The 17,581-nt window shown below is 42.3% G+C and overlaps 1 protein-coding gene across 1 annotated transcript in view; it reads left to right on the top strand.

Annotated features, from left to right (window-relative positions):
• The window catches only part of UTP20 (UTP20 small subunit processome component), a 64,255-nt gene that overhangs the window by 30,968 nt on the left and 15,706 nt on the right, over nucleotides 1-17,581 (top strand). The window contains exons 28-46 of the mRNA XM_033010152.2: nucleotides 490-633; nucleotides 3,040-3,119; nucleotides 4,031-4,257; nucleotides 5,224-5,368; nucleotides 5,771-5,858; nucleotides 7,229-7,372; nucleotides 8,010-8,060; nucleotides 8,154-8,306; nucleotides 8,849-9,004; nucleotides 9,402-9,542; nucleotides 10,452-10,589; nucleotides 11,899-12,038; nucleotides 12,560-12,639; nucleotides 13,489-13,778; nucleotides 14,262-14,401; nucleotides 14,878-15,034; nucleotides 15,818-15,916; nucleotides 16,526-16,693; nucleotides 17,397-17,563. Of these exons, the coding sequence (XP_032866043.2) occupies nucleotides 490-633; nucleotides 3,040-3,119; nucleotides 4,031-4,257; nucleotides 5,224-5,368; nucleotides 5,771-5,858; nucleotides 7,229-7,372; nucleotides 8,010-8,060; nucleotides 8,154-8,306; nucleotides 8,849-9,004; nucleotides 9,402-9,542; nucleotides 10,452-10,589; nucleotides 11,899-12,038; nucleotides 12,560-12,639; nucleotides 13,489-13,778; nucleotides 14,262-14,401; nucleotides 14,878-15,034; nucleotides 15,818-15,916; nucleotides 16,526-16,693; nucleotides 17,397-17,563 (2,708 nt within the window). The remainder of the gene's footprint in view (nucleotides 1-489; nucleotides 634-3,039; nucleotides 3,120-4,030; nucleotides 4,258-5,223; nucleotides 5,369-5,770; nucleotides 5,859-7,228; nucleotides 7,373-8,009; nucleotides 8,061-8,153; nucleotides 8,307-8,848; nucleotides 9,005-9,401; nucleotides 9,543-10,451; nucleotides 10,590-11,898; nucleotides 12,039-12,559; nucleotides 12,640-13,488; nucleotides 13,779-14,261; nucleotides 14,402-14,877; nucleotides 15,035-15,817; nucleotides 15,917-16,525; nucleotides 16,694-17,396; nucleotides 17,564-17,581) is intronic.

Below are 17,581 nucleotides of genomic sequence, written 5' to 3'. Positions count from 1 at the left end.
GTGATTCACATTCGTGCCTTCTCTATTCCTCCCTCTTCTCCTTGTCTGTTGATTTCTTTTCTTCCCAGTAGATCTCAGTATGCAAAGTACCACTTCACTTTTGAGAGCTGATTTGTGTCCTTTCCTGTGTAAAACAGAATTATTTCAGTGTCAGGGCTGGAAATGTAACAGTGGTGTAGCTTTCTGCGTTTAGTCCAAAAAGGGCAGATGCTACTTTAAACCTGTCAGCATGGATTTTCATGAGCTGAAGAAGTCTGGTGTAGCTGACTAGATGCAGGAACAGGCACCTCTTAGAAAAATTGAGGTCAGCTGTGACAGGTAGATTGCTACCGTTGAACAAGTTACTGGAGAAAACAGAAGAACATGGCAGTAGTTCCAGCAAAGGCTGTGTCTGTGGCCAGTGAATTGCTTTATTTCATTTCAGAGTAAGTAGTTAGTAGTTGTTCTGCATAGATCTTACTGGGATTTTTTTCTGTTTTGTTTTCACAGGTGCAACCTAGGTTGATTAATCCACTGAAGAATTTGAGACGCCTTGGACTAAAGCTTGTGGCAGAGTTTTTTTCTGATTACGAGACCTACAGCTTTAGTGTGGAAGAGATTGATGCAGTTTTCCATGCAGTGGTATGGCCTCAGGTAACGATTTCTTGTTCTTCCAAACAGTTTGTGTGTAACATATACCATGCAGAGAACTCCAGCTGCACTGGAGTCCATGTCAGCTGTGTCTGTCACAAGGTTGGGTATGGCCTCAGACAGATTCTGGCATTCTGATGTCTCTGTGCAAGTCCAGTTTCTTGTCTTATGTCTGATTATTTCTGGAATAATCAAGTCACAGGCTAGAGAACAAATTAACTCATCTGAATAAGATGGATGCTGTTTCTTTGTTCTTTAACCACAGAAGCAGATTACTTCCCTGGATGCTTCAGGGAAGCGAAATAATACTAGTCATTTCTAGGTGCACTTTGCTACTTTTCTGTGTGACAGTTATTGGGCCTGTGGTAGGGGACTGCAGAAACAAATGCTGCTGCAGGAAAGGAAGGACCCAGCAGGGTCTGTCAGTGGTCTCTGTGCTCTTGTGCCTGCCTGCTGGGACTCCTGTGTGAGCACAGCAATAAAGCACAGGGTTGTGGCCTTCATCAGGGAAATTCAGATCACCTCTGAGTTGTGAAAATGCACTATTGTGAGAGGAAGAGAGAACACACAGTATTTAAAACGAAATTACGCTGGCAGTGCCAGTGCACTGGGCTCTGAGGTTATCAGGGAATGCCTGTTCAAGCTGCTGGGTTGTCTCTGCTCTAAAGGCAGTCACCTCCACCCAAAGGGTAACTGAGCAAGATGGACTGACTCCAACAGAGCTCTTCCACTGAGGCTTTTAAGGTATCCAGATGTCCAACGTCCTTGCAGCAGAAAACCCTGTCAAAGAGTACCAGGAGTAACTGCTGTGGCCTGTGAAACCCCTGATATACTTCTCTAGACACTGTGTTTGTTTGCTCCTACCCTGTTTCTCTGCTCTACCAGTAATGGTATGTGATGTGTAGTATGTGTATGTGGGCAAACAATAGATAAAATAGTTTCAGGCAGTGCATGTACATAGCTCTGTATTTCGCTGGGCTAAGCAACAAGGAGTTCTGTGTTTCTGGTTTGTCCATGGAGTCTTCAAGGCCAGCATGCCACATGGGCAAAGCAGTGAACATTTACTGTGGTCCCAGAGCAGTTTGAGCATGTGGTTTGGGACTCAAGTTAGCAACACACTTAACGCTTTTGGGGAGCACTGTGTTTGGAAACACTGAGTAAATCTGCACAAGATGTAAAATTGTTGTCAGTTAGAATTCCTGTTGCCCTTACAGATGTCAGGAAGACAGAGCTGGTTTATGGAGCTTGGATGGTGGTACCATCCAGAAGCTCCCTCTAGCGGGAGTCTCTACCAGTGAACTTCATGAAGATTTGATTTTGGCAGAAGAATTATTTGACTTGTGTGCTTTCCTTTTTTAAGGCTGTAGAACTGATGTGTGTGAAAACTGGCGGAGAGGGTAAATTGTTTTAATCCTGTTGTACTTGGTACTAGAGTTTGCTGCTCTTTGTACCATAGGAGTTTGCTGGAGAGGCTCAATATTGTTAGCCTGCACAGCAGCATTCCTGCAGGATAGGATTAATGGTTTACTCTTCGTGGTACATCATTCAGAAAAGCTGTTTTATGCAGAGGAATAACATTACTAGCCTTTGAGGACAGGAGAAGAAGCTTTCTGAGACCCCTGGCTATGACAATCAGACTTGTCTTCTGTTGTGCTCAGGTCTTGAGCCCAGACAGAGCTAGTCCAAACCTCCCACGCACCCTCATGGCTATTGCCCCTGAATGCACTGAAGCAGTGACCTGCTGACAGTCCAGCTGTGGTCAGGGTGGAAACCCGGCTGTGTGGCTTGTGTGCAGCCTCTTGACTTGCAGAGTGGAAGAGAAGTGGGACCTGTGCATTTGGGTCTCTTGCCTGTGTCCAGTCATGCGAAGGAGCAGCAGCTCCTGTGTGGGGCTTAGGCTTGGGCTACTCTTAAGTGGGATTGTTTTGGACACAGAAACCTGTTAGGAGATCCCATTCCCGGGGTGCAGTGCACTGCTTGAGCCTCTCCCGGAACAGAGAGGTGGTTTTTACAGCAGTGAGGCTGTGGAGACATAGAGCAGATGCTGTAATGGCAGGTGTTGTGGCCAGGGCATAGAAAGTGTGGGAGGAATGAATAGTGGGTGTTACATTTGAGGTCTTACAGGTATGTCCAGGAGGGGTTGCTAGGTCTCTGCAGTAAATGTGGGGTTCCATAGGGAGCCAGTTTCAAAGGGAGGGCGAAAATGGTAGCGGGAATAGTGTATAAATAGGAGTAAGATAATCTAAGAAGGATTACGCAATTATTGAGGAAGCTGGAAAAATAATGATGAAATTACTTTCTAAAAATAAGGTAAACAATAGATTGTAGTGAGGTCTTCATAAGAAATAAGATTTTTAAGTGGCTTTACCTACTTATGTTGCATTGTTACCTGATTTTTATCTCCTTTAGGTCTGCAGATTGGCTTCAGAGAGTCAGTATTCTCCAACTTTTCTGCTCAAACTCATTCACACCTGGAGTAAGAATCCTAGGTAAGTGTTGTCCTTGCAAAGAAGCATAAGTACTTCTGAGTACACAAAATTCAAGGAAAAAAGACCACACTAACAGGTTATGAATAATTGTATCAAACCCCATATTTTATTTTTCCATTAGACTCACACTTTGGATAGCAGTCCAGATGCAGTTAATATAGGCAATTACTCTATTTTTAGTGAGCTGTTTTTCCCATATATTAACTACTAAGCACATATATAGCCCAAACCCAGTTGACGGGTGAGGAGGGCTGACTTCCTAGAATATGTCTGTGTCTTGACCAGTGATGACTTAGTCTTTGGAGGTTGGAAGTTGGTTTTACAATATATCATTTCATTAATGCTTTTTGAGTCGCTATTTCTTTCTGTTTTATGAAAGAATGTGGGCAGGTTCAGTACAGAATCTATGGCTGAGATTCTGATACTGAAAGTTGTAAAGGAGCTTTTTTTATTGCAGACACTGTGAGGAATTCCATCTCAGCTGTCTTGAGTGATTTTTGCCTCTACCACAGACTCAATGCTTTTCCTTTGCTAAAGTATCCTCTATCTGCTTTAAGACATGTCATTTAGAGGCATGAAGAACTTGTATACAAATTTCTGTAAAAAATCGTATTGGATTATTAAATTAGGAGCAGACTAACAGGAGAGTTGGACAAACATCTGTGGAGAAAGGGTTAGGTTTAGATGATGTTACCTTGAAACAAGAAAAGGGACTTGATGACCCTTCAACTTCCATTCATTCTTTTTTTTATGATGCCGTTGTTCTGTGATTTGGTTGGGGTTTTTTTGCACTTTTTCCTTGTTTCATGTAGAAGACAGTCATTATCGTTTTGTGTGACCTTTTTTATAAAAGAATTATAAAATTCTGGACTTAAATTTTCAGCCAACCTTTTTTACAATCTTTCTCTCAGGTATTTCCCCTTGCTGACCAAGCACCAGCCAGATCACCCCGAGTGTGATATACTGTCAAATGTGTTTGCTGTGCTGTCAGCCAAGAATCTGTCTGAGGCCACATCCAGTCTTGTGATGGACATAGCTGATAGCCTTCTCAACAGCCCAGATTTTGAACCCACGGAGCAGGTTTCCAGTTTGACTGTGACCGACTGTGTTGTCACAGTCACCAGAGATGTGACAGAAGGTATGCCTGTGTAAGAGTTGTTAGAGGCCCGTTGGGTGCTTTGGATGGAGGTGTTAGATTATGAGGAGGTTGTCTTTGTACTGGCAGAGAATACCGGGGAAGGAGACCTCCCAGTGGAAATGGAAATGTCAGTGTACAAATTTGTCTTGGCATGCTCAAGAACTGTAAAGTTGTTCTTGTGTAATGACTGGTGAGATCCACATTTGAGTGTCAGGGTCCTAAGCATGGAGAAATTCCCTATGAAGAAGGAAAATGTTCGTGGTGTTGACCTGTTTTGTCTGTGAAGCTTTGACTGATATGGTAACTTCAAGAACTGCATTGCTGACTTGGCTCTGAGCTTAACATCAAGTTTTATATAAAGGCCCGCTCCCTTTATGCACATGGTTGTGTATCACTTTGATGTTTAATCTGTGCTCCCTGACGAGAAAGACCTGCCATTGATTCCTTTTAGCTTTGAGTGGTAGTAGGTAGGAAGGGGGGTGGGCTGTTTGGTGCTGTGGAGCCATCTTTCACCTGTAACATTCAAAGGTAGTGGAAAGTAGAGTACTTATCACCCTTCCCTTTTTATGGCAACTTTGATTTGCACAAGAGGTCAGTGGTAGAATAAAGAAAACTACATCTATAAATGCTCCAGCCATTTTAGGAGATGGTTACTACCTTTGAGGAATGTCCATGATACCTCTTGATAAACCCACTCTTACCAAGCCTGTTAATGAAATGTGTGGGGAGAGCTTTTATTCTCTGCTTGCTTTAGTCCCAGCTCAGACTCATTAGACTTGGTCTCAGCAAGTGCTGGTGCATGTTCCCAGCAGTCCTTTGCATTCACAGCTCCAACTGATGTTGTTTTTTTCTCTTTCGCTGGTGAAACCTCCTTTGTCTGTGTTTCCCCCTTTGTGTAAGGTTGGGTCTCCCTTCTGTTGCTTGCAGCACAAAGTTGGGTGTTGCTAACTGTTGTATCCCTTACAGAGACTCTCAGCCTAGGTTGCCGCTTGGTTCTGCCTCATGTTCCTGCGATACTTCAGTACTTCAGCAAAACAATGTTAAATATGGAAAAGGTGAAAAAGAAGAAATATAGAGCTCAAGTCAGCAAAGAGCTGAGTATACTTTCCAAGTAAGTGATTCTTTAGAGCTCAAAACAGTTAGAAAGTTGGAAGGAGGCTGGAAGAGGCTTTTTGTAAGAGGTTCTGAATTTAAAAACTTTGTCTCAAACTATTTAAATTGAGAAGTTGAAAACACCTGGATCTGTCATTGACCTTGCAAGTTGCTGGTGACTTGTGCAAAAAGTTTTCAGAAACCTGATTCTAGCTGTTTCTGTTGCTGTTACTCAAAACCAATGCCTCTTGGGGGTAGGAAAGGGTACAGAAATGACGGCAGTCATGTGGAACTGAATACGTGGGCTGATACCGTGATTTTGGTGGGTACACTCTTATAACCCTGGATGGGCTGAGTTCTTTGTTCTATACTAGTGATTGGATTGATATAAAGTAGTAAATTACTTTGTCTCATTGTGCAGGATCAGCAAATTTATACAAGAAAAGAGTCAGAATTCAGTGCTTGTGAGCCTTCTTCTTCCTTTCCTTTATCAGAGTAACATGGAGCAGGTATGTAGAAATTACTTTCCCCCCATCAAGCATATACTTTATTAAAAGAAAAACATACTTGTTCAGGATTAAGTTAAAAGTCTTATTGTTTACAAGCCATTTATCATGATTAGCCTGAAGTCAAGCCTTCATGTGTTTGTAGTCTGCTGAGAACACTGTGCCATTGCATGATGATGTGTACAAGTCACTGGATATTTTGCAGGGATGCCTGAGCTGACTCTGTTCCCCCTTTTCATGGGGTAGGTCTGCAGAAGTTTTCATGCAGTCTTTACCTCCTTTGGAAATGTAATCAATCCACCAAATTCCTTAAAGCGTTTGAAATAAATGCTCTTCCTCACTGTGGATTGTACACACCCCAAATCCGAAGCCAAAGTATCTGGACAGCAATATGAATACAAATGGTTGAGATTGTAGTATGTGCTGTGTAATGGGCAGTGGTGTTTGGTCTGTTGCAGGATGAAAGGCAAGTGTTATACAGTGCTACTGACATGCTCCCATATCTCCTACTTCCATTTTGTTCTCCTTCCACTCTTGAGGAATCCATCTGTGGATAGAGAAATGTATCTCAGAACTGAAACTTCCCTAAAATCCTAAATTCCTCAGGCATGCAAAGCATGTAGTCTGCAGCTGCAGGAAGCAGAGTTCTCCATGGTTTAGGCTTTTATTAACTGTTAAATAAATCAAGCACTGAGTCTACTGGTATACTATGTTGTCTGGGTTTCCCTCACTGCCAAACCTTGTTTTCAGAAATATAGTCCTATCTACAATGAATTACTGTATCGATTATTCATCTTGATTGCCTGAATCCTTGAATTAAGACTTGGATCTTGCTTTTTTTAAAAGACATGCAGTTGCTCAATAAGAGATTTTAGGTTTGCAGAAAGAACTGCCAGGCAGCAACCTGTAGCTTCTGTTTTGCAAGTGGTCATTTAATTGTTCACAGAGGATTCTTGGTCTTTAAATTTGCGAATCATTAGGGGACCATATATGATTTACATTCAGGGAGATCATGTAAGTATATGGTGCTGTTAAAGTTCATTTCACAGTCTAAAGACTACTTTTTAAAGCTCTGTTAGCTCTCCTGACCTTCGAGTCATTTGAGGAAAGATGCAAAAAAGCAGTTGTCTTCATGATGGTACTCTTCTCTAACACTGTGCTTGTGTCTAATTGAAAGGTTGCAAGTGCTTCCGAGAGATTTGGTGATTGCATCGAGTGTGTCCTCCTAATTCTTTGATCTCATTCAGTATCTGTGATCTGAATAAAAAACAGCAAAGTAGTTAAGTTCATTCTGTGTCTTGAAATATTTTCCAAGGAAATTAAATAATCTTGTGAAATTTCAATATTTATTGACAGTTACCGGTCTCTTTCAGAGTACAGAGATTGACATTCTGGAGACAGTGCAGAACTTGCTGAGGCATTGCTCAAACCCTACAAGCTTTCTCAAGCCACTGGCAAAGCTTTTTTCTGTCATCCAGAACAAACTATCTCGACAGAAGTTATGCTTGGTATTTCAGGTATTGCATTTTTACGTGCCTTTCTGTGCTTTTTTTCACTTGTTCTAAGAGATCAAGAACAAAATAAATAGCAGTATTTATCTTTGTTGTACATGAGCTTAAAAACCTTTTTAATCTACATCACTTGTTAAGTGAAAGTAACAGAATCGTATATGATAGAAATTAATGAGCTGCACAAAAATTTGTGGAAGTTTTGGCTTACAGCCTGGTTGATGTGAGCATCACCAGGGTTCTTCTGTGTAAGAGAAGCCAAATAAAGCACACTTCATCCATAACAAATCCTGTATCTTTATGAAATAAGCAGGAGTTCCAGCGTTCTGAAGGTGATTTTTATTTGTATTGTTCTCACAGATTTATAGCAGTCAGGTTGTTTTGTGCTTCTTTGAAGTGACTCACATAACTTTTTTTTTTTATGCAGGAAAACCCAGGAAACACTCAGTATAGATATTTAGAAACTTAAGAACTTAAAACACACATCTTCCAATTTATGGAAGAATGGCTTTTATGAAGCTTCTAACAGGAGAAAGATTGATGCTGTTGCTCTCTTTATTTTTTGTCTCAAGTGGTAATTTCTTGAGTTCTCTGAATTTTTCACAACTATAACTGTTAAACTATTTTCTTTTATGTTTCTTTTTAGACTTTATCTGATCTGGACAGTGAGTTGAAGTATATTACTGATGTTGTTAAGGTATGCGTAATTTCTGTGCTCACTTTTTTTCCCCAACATTGTATTGCCATGTTTCTGACCTTTTTTTGTGAACAACTTGTTTCTCTCTCTTAGCTGAATGCCTTTGATCAACGACATCTTGATGATATTGACTTTGATGTACGTCTGTCAGCATTCCAGTCAATCACAGCCCGCATCAAGGAAATGCAAACAGTGGATATCAATTTCCTCATCCCTGTTATGCACAACTGCTTCTATACCATCCAGGTTGGCTGAATGTTCCTTCTCTTCCTTTGTGCACCATGTGTCCATGATTAATCTAGCTTCCAAATTATTTCCATTGGCTGTTTTTTGACACTATGAAGCATTCAGAGAGCATATTTGAGTCTTCTTACAAACACCCGTTCTTAAGTTTTGTCCGCCTATGTTTTCATCTGTGTGCCCAGAAGGGCAAATACAGTGCAGCGAGAAGACTCACTGAAGCGCAGTGCACCTTTCTACCAGTGAACCCTGGAACTGTTCAGTCAATTTGTACTGTATAAAAGGCATATTGGAGTCTTGAATGCTTAATTTTTTTGGTTGCAGCATGTTCTAGCTGTGTGGGCCTGCTGGTAAATCTAAAAGGATTTTTCATGATTGGAAGGGGGTGAGCATTAATTCAGAACTAGAACTTCTACAGGAAGGGTCTCAAGAGTTAATGGGTCTCTACAGGCCTTGTTATATTGTGTCCAGTGGTACTGTTCAGTCTTTTGGAAAGAAAAAAAGTGTCATATCCAGACTCATGTGGTACAATTTCTTCATCCACTCAGCTAGGGGATATGGCTCTTAGTGACAACGCAAGCCTTTGCTTGACCAGTTTTATCCACCGACTGGCAGAAATCGACCACACAGAAGATGACTACAAGGAGCTAATCCAGCACACTCTCCTGGAGTCTGTGAGAAGGGGACTGAAAAGTAAGACTGAGGTAAGGCAGTGCTATCTGATTACACATCTCCAGCTGTCTTCAGGACACTGGTGTATATGAGACATTTTATGGATGAGTTCTCTGAGTCCCTTGCTGGGATAAGAAGTGCAGGTACCCACTGTAAACTTATCTTTCATTTGAAATCTTACAAAAATCTAAAAAGCTATAGAACTCAGCTATCTTGTGTTCATTTGCCGTTTTTCAGATTTTCTTAATTGTAGCTCATTCTTTGGAGGGGTGACTTAAATTTGTATGCGTTCTAAAATGTAGGTGTATTTGCTGTTACCAAAGAATCGGACTTGTTGTCCTGAAACACTTGTAAATGACAGCACCGCTGTTCTGAGTGTGTAGCAACTTTTCCGAGGGGTACTTAACATTCACTGCTTGCTGTTTGCAGAGCATCCAGCAGGACTACACATCATTGCTTTCCTGCCTCATTCAAACGTTCCCAGCAAATCCCGAGTTCCGGGATTTGGTCCAGTTGACCAATCGCCATGATCCCGACATGGACTTCTTTGAGAACATGAAACATATGCAGGTAAAAGACAACAGATATTCCCTAGTCCCTCTCTCCACCTGCCAAAGCAAAGGTATTTTACTCTGGGGGAATGTTTTCCAAAGCATCTATGTACTGTCTTTACAGAGAAATTGAACCTGTGTCATTAGATAATACTTAAAAAAAAAGGGATGTGGGCATTGTCACATGGGTGATTAGGAATCAAAGTCATATTTCTATCTAGAAATTTATTGGCTTTATGATTTAACAGCAGTGGTTTTTACCTCTTTTTAATTTAGTTAAAAGAATCGCTTTCATTTTAAGTGATTGTTCATCATCTTGAGCAGGCAACTCCACATTACAACCTGTGTGCGACCCTGCCCACAGTCAGCAGCAGTGTCCTGAGAATCCTGCTGACGTAGGCAGGGAACAGGTCTTTTTTCTAGCCTGTTCCCTACAACTCTGGAGGTTCTGCAGCCCCTTTTCATTCACAGACCTTTGTAATATCAATGTTGCACAAAGCCTGGTCTCCTGGTTTCTCTTGCAGTATGAAAATACAGCATTTCTCCTGATTTGAGATGCAGTCAGAGAGAGCCTCTGCTACATCTGTAGTTAACGTGTAGAGTCTAAATTTTTTCCTTGTAATTTTATCAGGCCTTCTCATCTTGTATCAGTTGCCTCCCTTGCCTGATACCTGAAGATGGGACAGTCTTATAATTGTGAATTCACACTGAAATATATCCCATGGAGTTGGGATATTTGATGCAAAAGACTAGTGAAAGCCCAGAGACCGAAGGAAAAAGACATGATCTGTCATTGGAAATTACTATAATATGTTTATGTATTACCTAAAATTGTGAAGCATTTACAGAACTGCTGAATGTATGTGATCCCTCGTGCTAGCTGTGACTCAAGCACCACCTCATTCGCTGTCTCTCATGTTCGTCTCAGATCCACAGGAGGGCACGAGCTCTGAGGAAACTGGCTAAGCATCTCACTGAAGAAAAGCTTCTGCTGTCTTCTAAATCCCTTCAGAACTATGTCATGCCTTATGCTACTACTGCCATATTTAATGAAAAAATGCTTAAGGTAGGCTTTTAAATTAATGCATTCATTTGAATATTTTCACTTTTCTTGTATACCATTCTCCTTAAAAGACTAACCACTTTGAAAGGCTGATAGGTTAGTGGAGTGAGTGTTCCCCTTTCAGACAACAGTGCTATGCTTCTTTTGGTGACAGAAAGAGGATTTGGAAGGTGCAGATGCAGTCTGGGCCCAATCCTATATCTGCTAAACCTGTCCTGTTTCTCAAAGGTGGATCTCTTAACTGTTTGGGGGTTGAGTTGGGTTTTTTGTTTGTTTGCTTGGGTTTGTTTGTTTTTTTTTTTTTTTTAACTTGGGGTTATACTTGTTTGCATTTTTTGTAATCGGGTTATTCTTTTTCCCCTCTGCCTCCAAACTGCCCTCTTCATGTTCAATTGTGAGATTAGTGACTGTTTGGCAGCAGAATGTATGTGTTGAGGAACATAGGCTGTTCCTAGTAATTGAGGTGAGAATAAATACTGTTTTCTCTGGAGTTTCAGGGGAACTGCAGGAATTAGCTGAAAACCTCTGAAATCATTAGCAGCTTTGTAATTAAAGTTTGAGGGGTGGCATTTTGTTAGTCACTGGGCATACACTTTATTAAAAATATATGCAGTGAAATTACTTGTAATGTCATTGTGGATAGACTTTCTACTTGTGACTTGGAAAAGCAAGGTTTCACACTTCTGTAGTTCCCCACACACTATCACGAGAACAGCAGAGCTGCTTTTGTCAGACAAAGCAAATGTGTAATTCTCTTACTGTCAGAAATATTCTTCTGAAGCTGAAACAATTACAGCTTAGGCACAGGACCCAGCACCTGCATCCATACAGACTGTGCCCATCAGTAGAGTGACTGCAGTTGCTCTTTGACCAGTGGGTGGTAAAATGCATTGATTGAAACCTTGGTGAAGAAACAAAGGCATTTTATTTCACATCAGTAAGAGGTTAATGATGTGTATTCCTAGTTGATCAGTGTAGCCCAGCAATGTGCCGTGTGTCAGTGGTTAGATGTTTTGACTAGTTTTCAGTTCATCACACAAGTGAGCCCATAGGTTTAGTTATGTGAGAAAAGTTAAATGTATGCAGAAATATTTGGAGGAAGTGGTTCTGGAGATCTGCTTGATTAGCTGTGATTTATTTATTTATTTATTTTACCTGGTAATTGGGAAAACATCTAAAAGAGCTGAATACCAAGCATCCCCACTAGACAGACACTACCTCTTCTGGCTCCTTGTTGCTTTGAGTAAAGTATCCTTTAGACACATGTTCATCATGAATGCTAACAGTAACTGAATTTCTATCTTTTGGGCAGCATGAAAATATGGTAACAGCCTCAGTTGAAGTTGTTGGAGCTGTCTGCAGACATCTCTCTTGGTCAGCTTACTTGTACTACTTAAAGCATTTCATCCATGTCCTACAAACAGGACAGATCAATCCGAAGCTGGGAGTCAGGTAGGTAGTATGAGCGATGCTGCTTTAGGTTTCTCTAAAGACTGCTAAGGCAAAATTCAGTGTCTTAAGGAGCATCACATGGATTTTAGCCTGTTCCATGGAATGAGAGATTGCTGACTTTGAGGTGGGCTTATGCAAGTGGAAGCAGGCATGGCCTTGCAGCCTTCACCTGTGAAGAATGAACAGGCCATTACTTTCTCACACTGTGTCTCACTGAGTCCATTCCAGCATTAGCAGCTTCTGCTTCAGTCAGGCTGTCCCTGCTCCTGGGACACCTCCATTGCTCCAGTACCACTGTCTGTGAGGTTTCACAGTAAGTTAGGTCACAGACTGCATCTAGCTGAAAAGCAACCGGTTTTTATTTCCTGGGTTGTTATTTCAGGATAAACCTCCTTATGCTGCAATATCACTGAGTCTCAAGTTTTCCAAAAAGCATTTTCAAGGTTTTCTGTTGTGTTGGTCTATGCAGCCTCTCCTTTTTGTGTGGAGGGCTGGTATCTCTTCATGTTTTCTTTCTGCAGCTTGTTAGAGACTGTGCTGGAAGCCTTTCACTTTGACCACAAAACACTTGAAAAGCAGCTTGTAACCATTGACAACCAAGGTAAGCTTTCTGCTCCTGATTGTAGAAACACTACCTCTAACTGCTCAAAGTGCAGCTAATTGAAATGTTGTGGTTTACTCTTGAGGTCAGCTACTCCCAGCTTTTTAAAATGTGCACACTGTAAACTAGTTTTGACTTGTCTCCTCGGGAGCAATGCAGACTGTTCTTCTGTGTGTTGACAAAGTGAGGAGAGGTAGGGAAAACCGTCTCCGCATTACCTCCCCATCCCAGTCCTCCATATGTCAAAACAGCCTGGGCTGGGTTTATGCAAATCTGGGGGGTTCTCCAAGGTGTGCACCCACCCGTGTGGCTGCTGACACATCTGAGTTTTTTGTCCTCAATGTTGGCTGCTCTCATGGTTATCTGCAGCCTGAGAAGGGTGCTGTATGACCTTGCCTTGCTTTTCCTGCCATTTCATGGGAAGACGTGATATCTTTGTTGTCTTCACCATTGTGGTTACCTATGTTGTGGCTTTTGGGATATCCTGAGGAAGGAGGAGGCTATCACAGCTGTGCTTGTCAGTACCTCTTGCCTTGTGAAATTCTCAAATGTAAGTGAATGGCAGTTCTCTAAGGTTCAAGCACATAGACCTTTGCTAAGCTGTCTGTGGAGTTCAGCCAAAAGCAACCTGGTCTTTGCTTTAAGCCTAGCCCAGAGGGGTGATTATCAGAAATCAGCATCCCAGAGCTTCTCTACCCAGTAAAACAACTCTAATGCTTACTGCTTGTTTGCTCTAGCTGATGATAAGGTAGGAGCTTTGTCCAGAACAAAGCTGTCACGAGAGTTTCTTTCAAGGGCTCAATTATTTTTGGTCTATATTTACCTGTGCTTTTGAAAATTACTTGACAGAAGCTGCTGCCACGGACCTTGAGCCAGTGGTGGAGGCTGAAGAAGCCATGGAGCTGGAGCAGAGTGAAGGGGAAGAGGAGGTGGTTGAGGAAAAGAAAAGGAAGAATCTCCCTGAGGAGCCAGCAGAACCTGCACAAGCAGCTGAGACACCTGAAGATGCTGAGCAAGTGTCCAAACCTGTTTCTTTCTTACCCCGAAATAAAGAGGAGCTGGAGTGTCTGATCAAACACATTCAGGATACGGTTACAGTCAACATCTTGCCTAAATTGCACAGGTGTATTGTTGCAAAGGTGAGAAGTTGACACTGGAAAAGTGTTTTGCAGGCCTATGCTGTTACTGTAAAGGTTGGGTGCTACTTCAGATCCAGTGGAAATGCAGCACGCACAAAAAAAGATGCAACTGGAGAGAGACCACCTGGAAGCACAAAAGAGGCTTCAGCCCTTTTGTTGTGTCATGAAGATTAGGGACAGGCTCTCTGGTGGGTGTGGGTGTGGTGTCTGCTTCCCTGCTGAGAACTGGCTTGGACCACACCAGTGAAACAAATCACTTTGTGCAGCCTGTTGAAGAGTTCTCAACAACTTGCTGGCACCCTATTCAGCTTCTGTATTGAAATCACAGGGATGAATCTCACCTGTCCTTTAGCTGTCTGGGTTTTTCCTGTAGTCAGTGGAGGATAGCAACTTACCTTTTCGGCCTTTTCTAGGGTTTGTTGAGAAAAAGCAGGATTTGTTTATGTATATTAAAAGTGCATTGTGTCTTGCTGTCTTAAAAAGGTTAAAAGAGACGAGGAACACAAGCTTGTGAAATCCAATGTTGTGAATGATGATGAGGTAGTTCGTGTTCCATTAGCTTTTGCAATGGTCAGGATGATGCAGTGTCTTCCCCAAGAAGTGATGGAAGCCAACCTGCCAAGGTAAATCCCATCAGAGCTCCTTAAATGCTGTTCATTGTGCTGGAAATGAGTGCAAGTAGCTTTCACAAGCTGTGGTTAAGTACAAGGCTTAAGCCCAAGAGGGGCATCCTAACAGCCCTTAAATACTTTTTTTGGAAACTCATTTTCCTAGTGACACTCTCCTCTGTCAGCATTTGACTTCTGTAAAGCTAAATTTGAAAGGAACTTGGTAAATCCTTAAATAAGAGCAGAGCTGTGAAGCAAGGTGCAGAGGTAGGGGTGGCGGAGCTGGGGAAAAGAATAATGTACAGGAAGAAAAGCAGTAAAATGTCTTGAAGGACAGTAGGTGTGTTTATGACTATAAAGCCTTTCTGTGAGGCTGCCTTTGAGTGTAGCTTTGGTTGTGAAACAGCCCTGAAAAGCAGCCTCGTTAGCTAGCAGTGTTATTAGTTCTGCTCTCTTTGGAGGTGAACTAAGCTATCTGTCTCTGTTTTCAGCATCCTGCTGAAAGTCTGCACATTTCTGAGGAACAGATTTCAGGAAATCCGGGACATTGCTCGTAACACCCTCACTAAAATCATGGAAGTGTTGGGAGTGCAGTACTTTCTGTACATCTTAAAAGAGATGCAGTCCACTCTTGTCCATGGGTACCAGGTAATGCTGAAATTCTTTGTGTTCTGCTCTCTGTAGGGTTTTCTTTATGTGTCAGAAGGAGAATCTGAAGGGAAGATGCTACTGAAATTGTTTTGCACTGGTAGAATTGCTTGGTATAATGCAACTAAATAGTATTGCTAGTGACAACATCAGTCTTCGTTATGCCAAGTATCAAATGAGGGTCTGTACCCAAAGAACTCAGAGTCTAAGCAGAGAAGAGAGGATCTCCATTCTCCCAGTAAAGAGTTGAGGTACAGAGGTGAAGGGTGAATTTCTGGTTCCGACAAGATTAGTGGAAATCCAGTAGGGTCACTAGGTCTGAGCATCATCTGAGTTGAGTTGCCACAGAGACTGCACAGACAGTACATGGTGATGCTAATTGGAGTCTTGTTTCCTGGATCCAGAGTCAAGACTGGCTATTAATTTGTCTTTCCATGGTGGTTGGGGTTAAGAATAATTTTCTGTGTGAATTACTGCAGTGGAATAGCATGAGTTTCTAGCTGCTGTAACAGGGAAAGTGCCAATTTACACAGCCTAAAAATATCACTAAGAGCACTGGGGAAGGTGGAGATTCCAGCCCTCTTGCCAGTATGTGGAGGGATAAGGGTCCTCTTCCTACTGCTAGTACCACTCAGTGATACTTTTTTTTTTTTTTTCCTATAATGAGAGCTCAAGTGCAGTGTGTGAGTTGTGATGTCTCTGCTGTGGGAGTCTCCCCATCCTGTCTTATTAAAGAGATCTATGCAGAGGTTTGGAAAGATGATCTGTTCCCTTTTTCTCCAGCTCCATGTGCTGACTTTCACTGTGAACCTGTTGCTGAAGGGCCTTGCTACCAGGCTGAGTGCTGGTGATTTGGACCCCTGCTTAGATATCCTGATTGAGGTAAAAGCTATTAAAGATTGAAGGAAAGAGCACCATGAAGTGCCTGGGACATGTTCTGGGAGAGGAGGTTTTGCATAGATTGTCTCGGACAAGGTGGCAAACGGGGCTGATTGTGTCTACTGCAGAGGAATGAGACTCTTTTCTACTGAGGCATCGGCAGATGACTTGTAGAGTAGCAAAGTATCTCTGAGGCTGTATCCCGGGCCCTGCATCCAGAGAGGAAATGGGCTCAAGATTAAGATACCTAACTATGTTTCCCTGGACTCTAAACATCTGAGCAAGACAACAGTCATCTAGTCAGTGTGGTCCACAGAGCCCAGGAGCTCAGCTGGCCACCCAGATGGGGTGTATTTGAATGTCTTGGTCTGACTGCAGGCCCACTCCTTGTATCACAACACCACCAAGGGGTGTGAGAACAGCATCCTCATCTGGTGTGCTCAAACTGGGTGTTTTATGATGACAAAATAAAGGTGTACGTTATTTGTGGGAAACCTAAAGACCTGCTTTTTCTGAGTGAGGAAAAATAGTGTTGTTCTGTTGCTGCTTCTAGAGGAATCTGGCTCTGCTTTTCTACTCCTCTCATTCACTTCTTTTGCCTGATTTCCAAAGATTTTCAACCAAGAGTTGTTTGGGACTGTAGCTGAAGAGAAGGAAGTGAAGGGAATTGTCTCCAAAGTCATGGAAGCACGCAAGAACAAGAGTTACGATTCCTATGAAATTCTTGGAAAGTTCATAGGAAAGGGCCAGGTGACAAAACTTATTCTGCCACTGAAAGAGGTAAGAAAAGTCAGCCAGAGTGTATCTTAACTCTGAGCACTCTCTAGTCTGTATGGTCTAAAAGAAGCTCTAGAGCCTCTGGGTGGCTACTGTGAAATTACCTACAAAATCCTGCTTTGGCTTCCCATTTTTCTTTTGGGAAGCACTATGCACCTAGCTCATAAAATGAGACTTTACTATTGATGTCCAGGGCAGGGAATGGCATTCTGGGAAGCTTTCAACCTCTGCTAGAGAGGAAACATCCCACTATGAGTTCTCCATGCCCTCTCCCTCTGCCAACTCTTGTTTCCTCTGGAGCTCCAAAGTTCTGCAAGGCTGCTCCATGTTTTGATCTGTTGTGCATGAAGGAAATCCCTTCAAAATATATTCAAGGTCTGTCCCTGTGCAATAATTGCCTTTTCAGAGATGCAGTTTTTTGAGTAGCATGCAAGATAATGGAGAAGTGGAGCCCTGCTTTGCTCATGAGCTCTGGAGTGGTGATGATAGATGAACTGGCTGGAGGCTAAGAAGAGGCTGGAGAGAAAGGGAGGGATGTTGGGGCAGAGCTGATGTGATGGGTTGCTGTTCATGTAGAGAACTGGGGACTTAAGACAGCATGTGATGAGGGATGAATTGCTCAGGCTTTTCCCATGATTTCTAAATACGGATAGCAGATCATTGCCCTCATGTTGCCCTCTTGACTCTCATGGTTGTGCCTTTGCAGATGCTGGAGAGCACCACGAGCTTGAAGATAGTCCGGAAGGTGCATGAGGCGCTGCGTCACATCATGGCAGGGCTGATTTTCAATTCAGACATGAATGCAGAATCTCTCCTCCTCCTCAGTCATGGTCTCATCAGTGAAAACTTGCCTCTGCTCACTGAGAAGGCCAAGTGAGTTCCAGGATGTTA

Source organism: Tyto alba, unplaced genomic scaffold, assembly GCF_018691265.1.
Source record: "Tyto alba isolate M040663 unplaced genomic scaffold, T.alba_DEE_v4.0 Super-Scaffold_2, whole genome shotgun sequence".
Classification (NCBI taxonomy): Eukaryota; Metazoa; Chordata; class Aves; order Strigiformes; family Tytonidae; genus Tyto; species Tyto alba.
The sequence above is the reverse complement of the archived record's forward strand: the minus strand, read 5'-3'. Positions and strand labels throughout refer to the sequence as shown.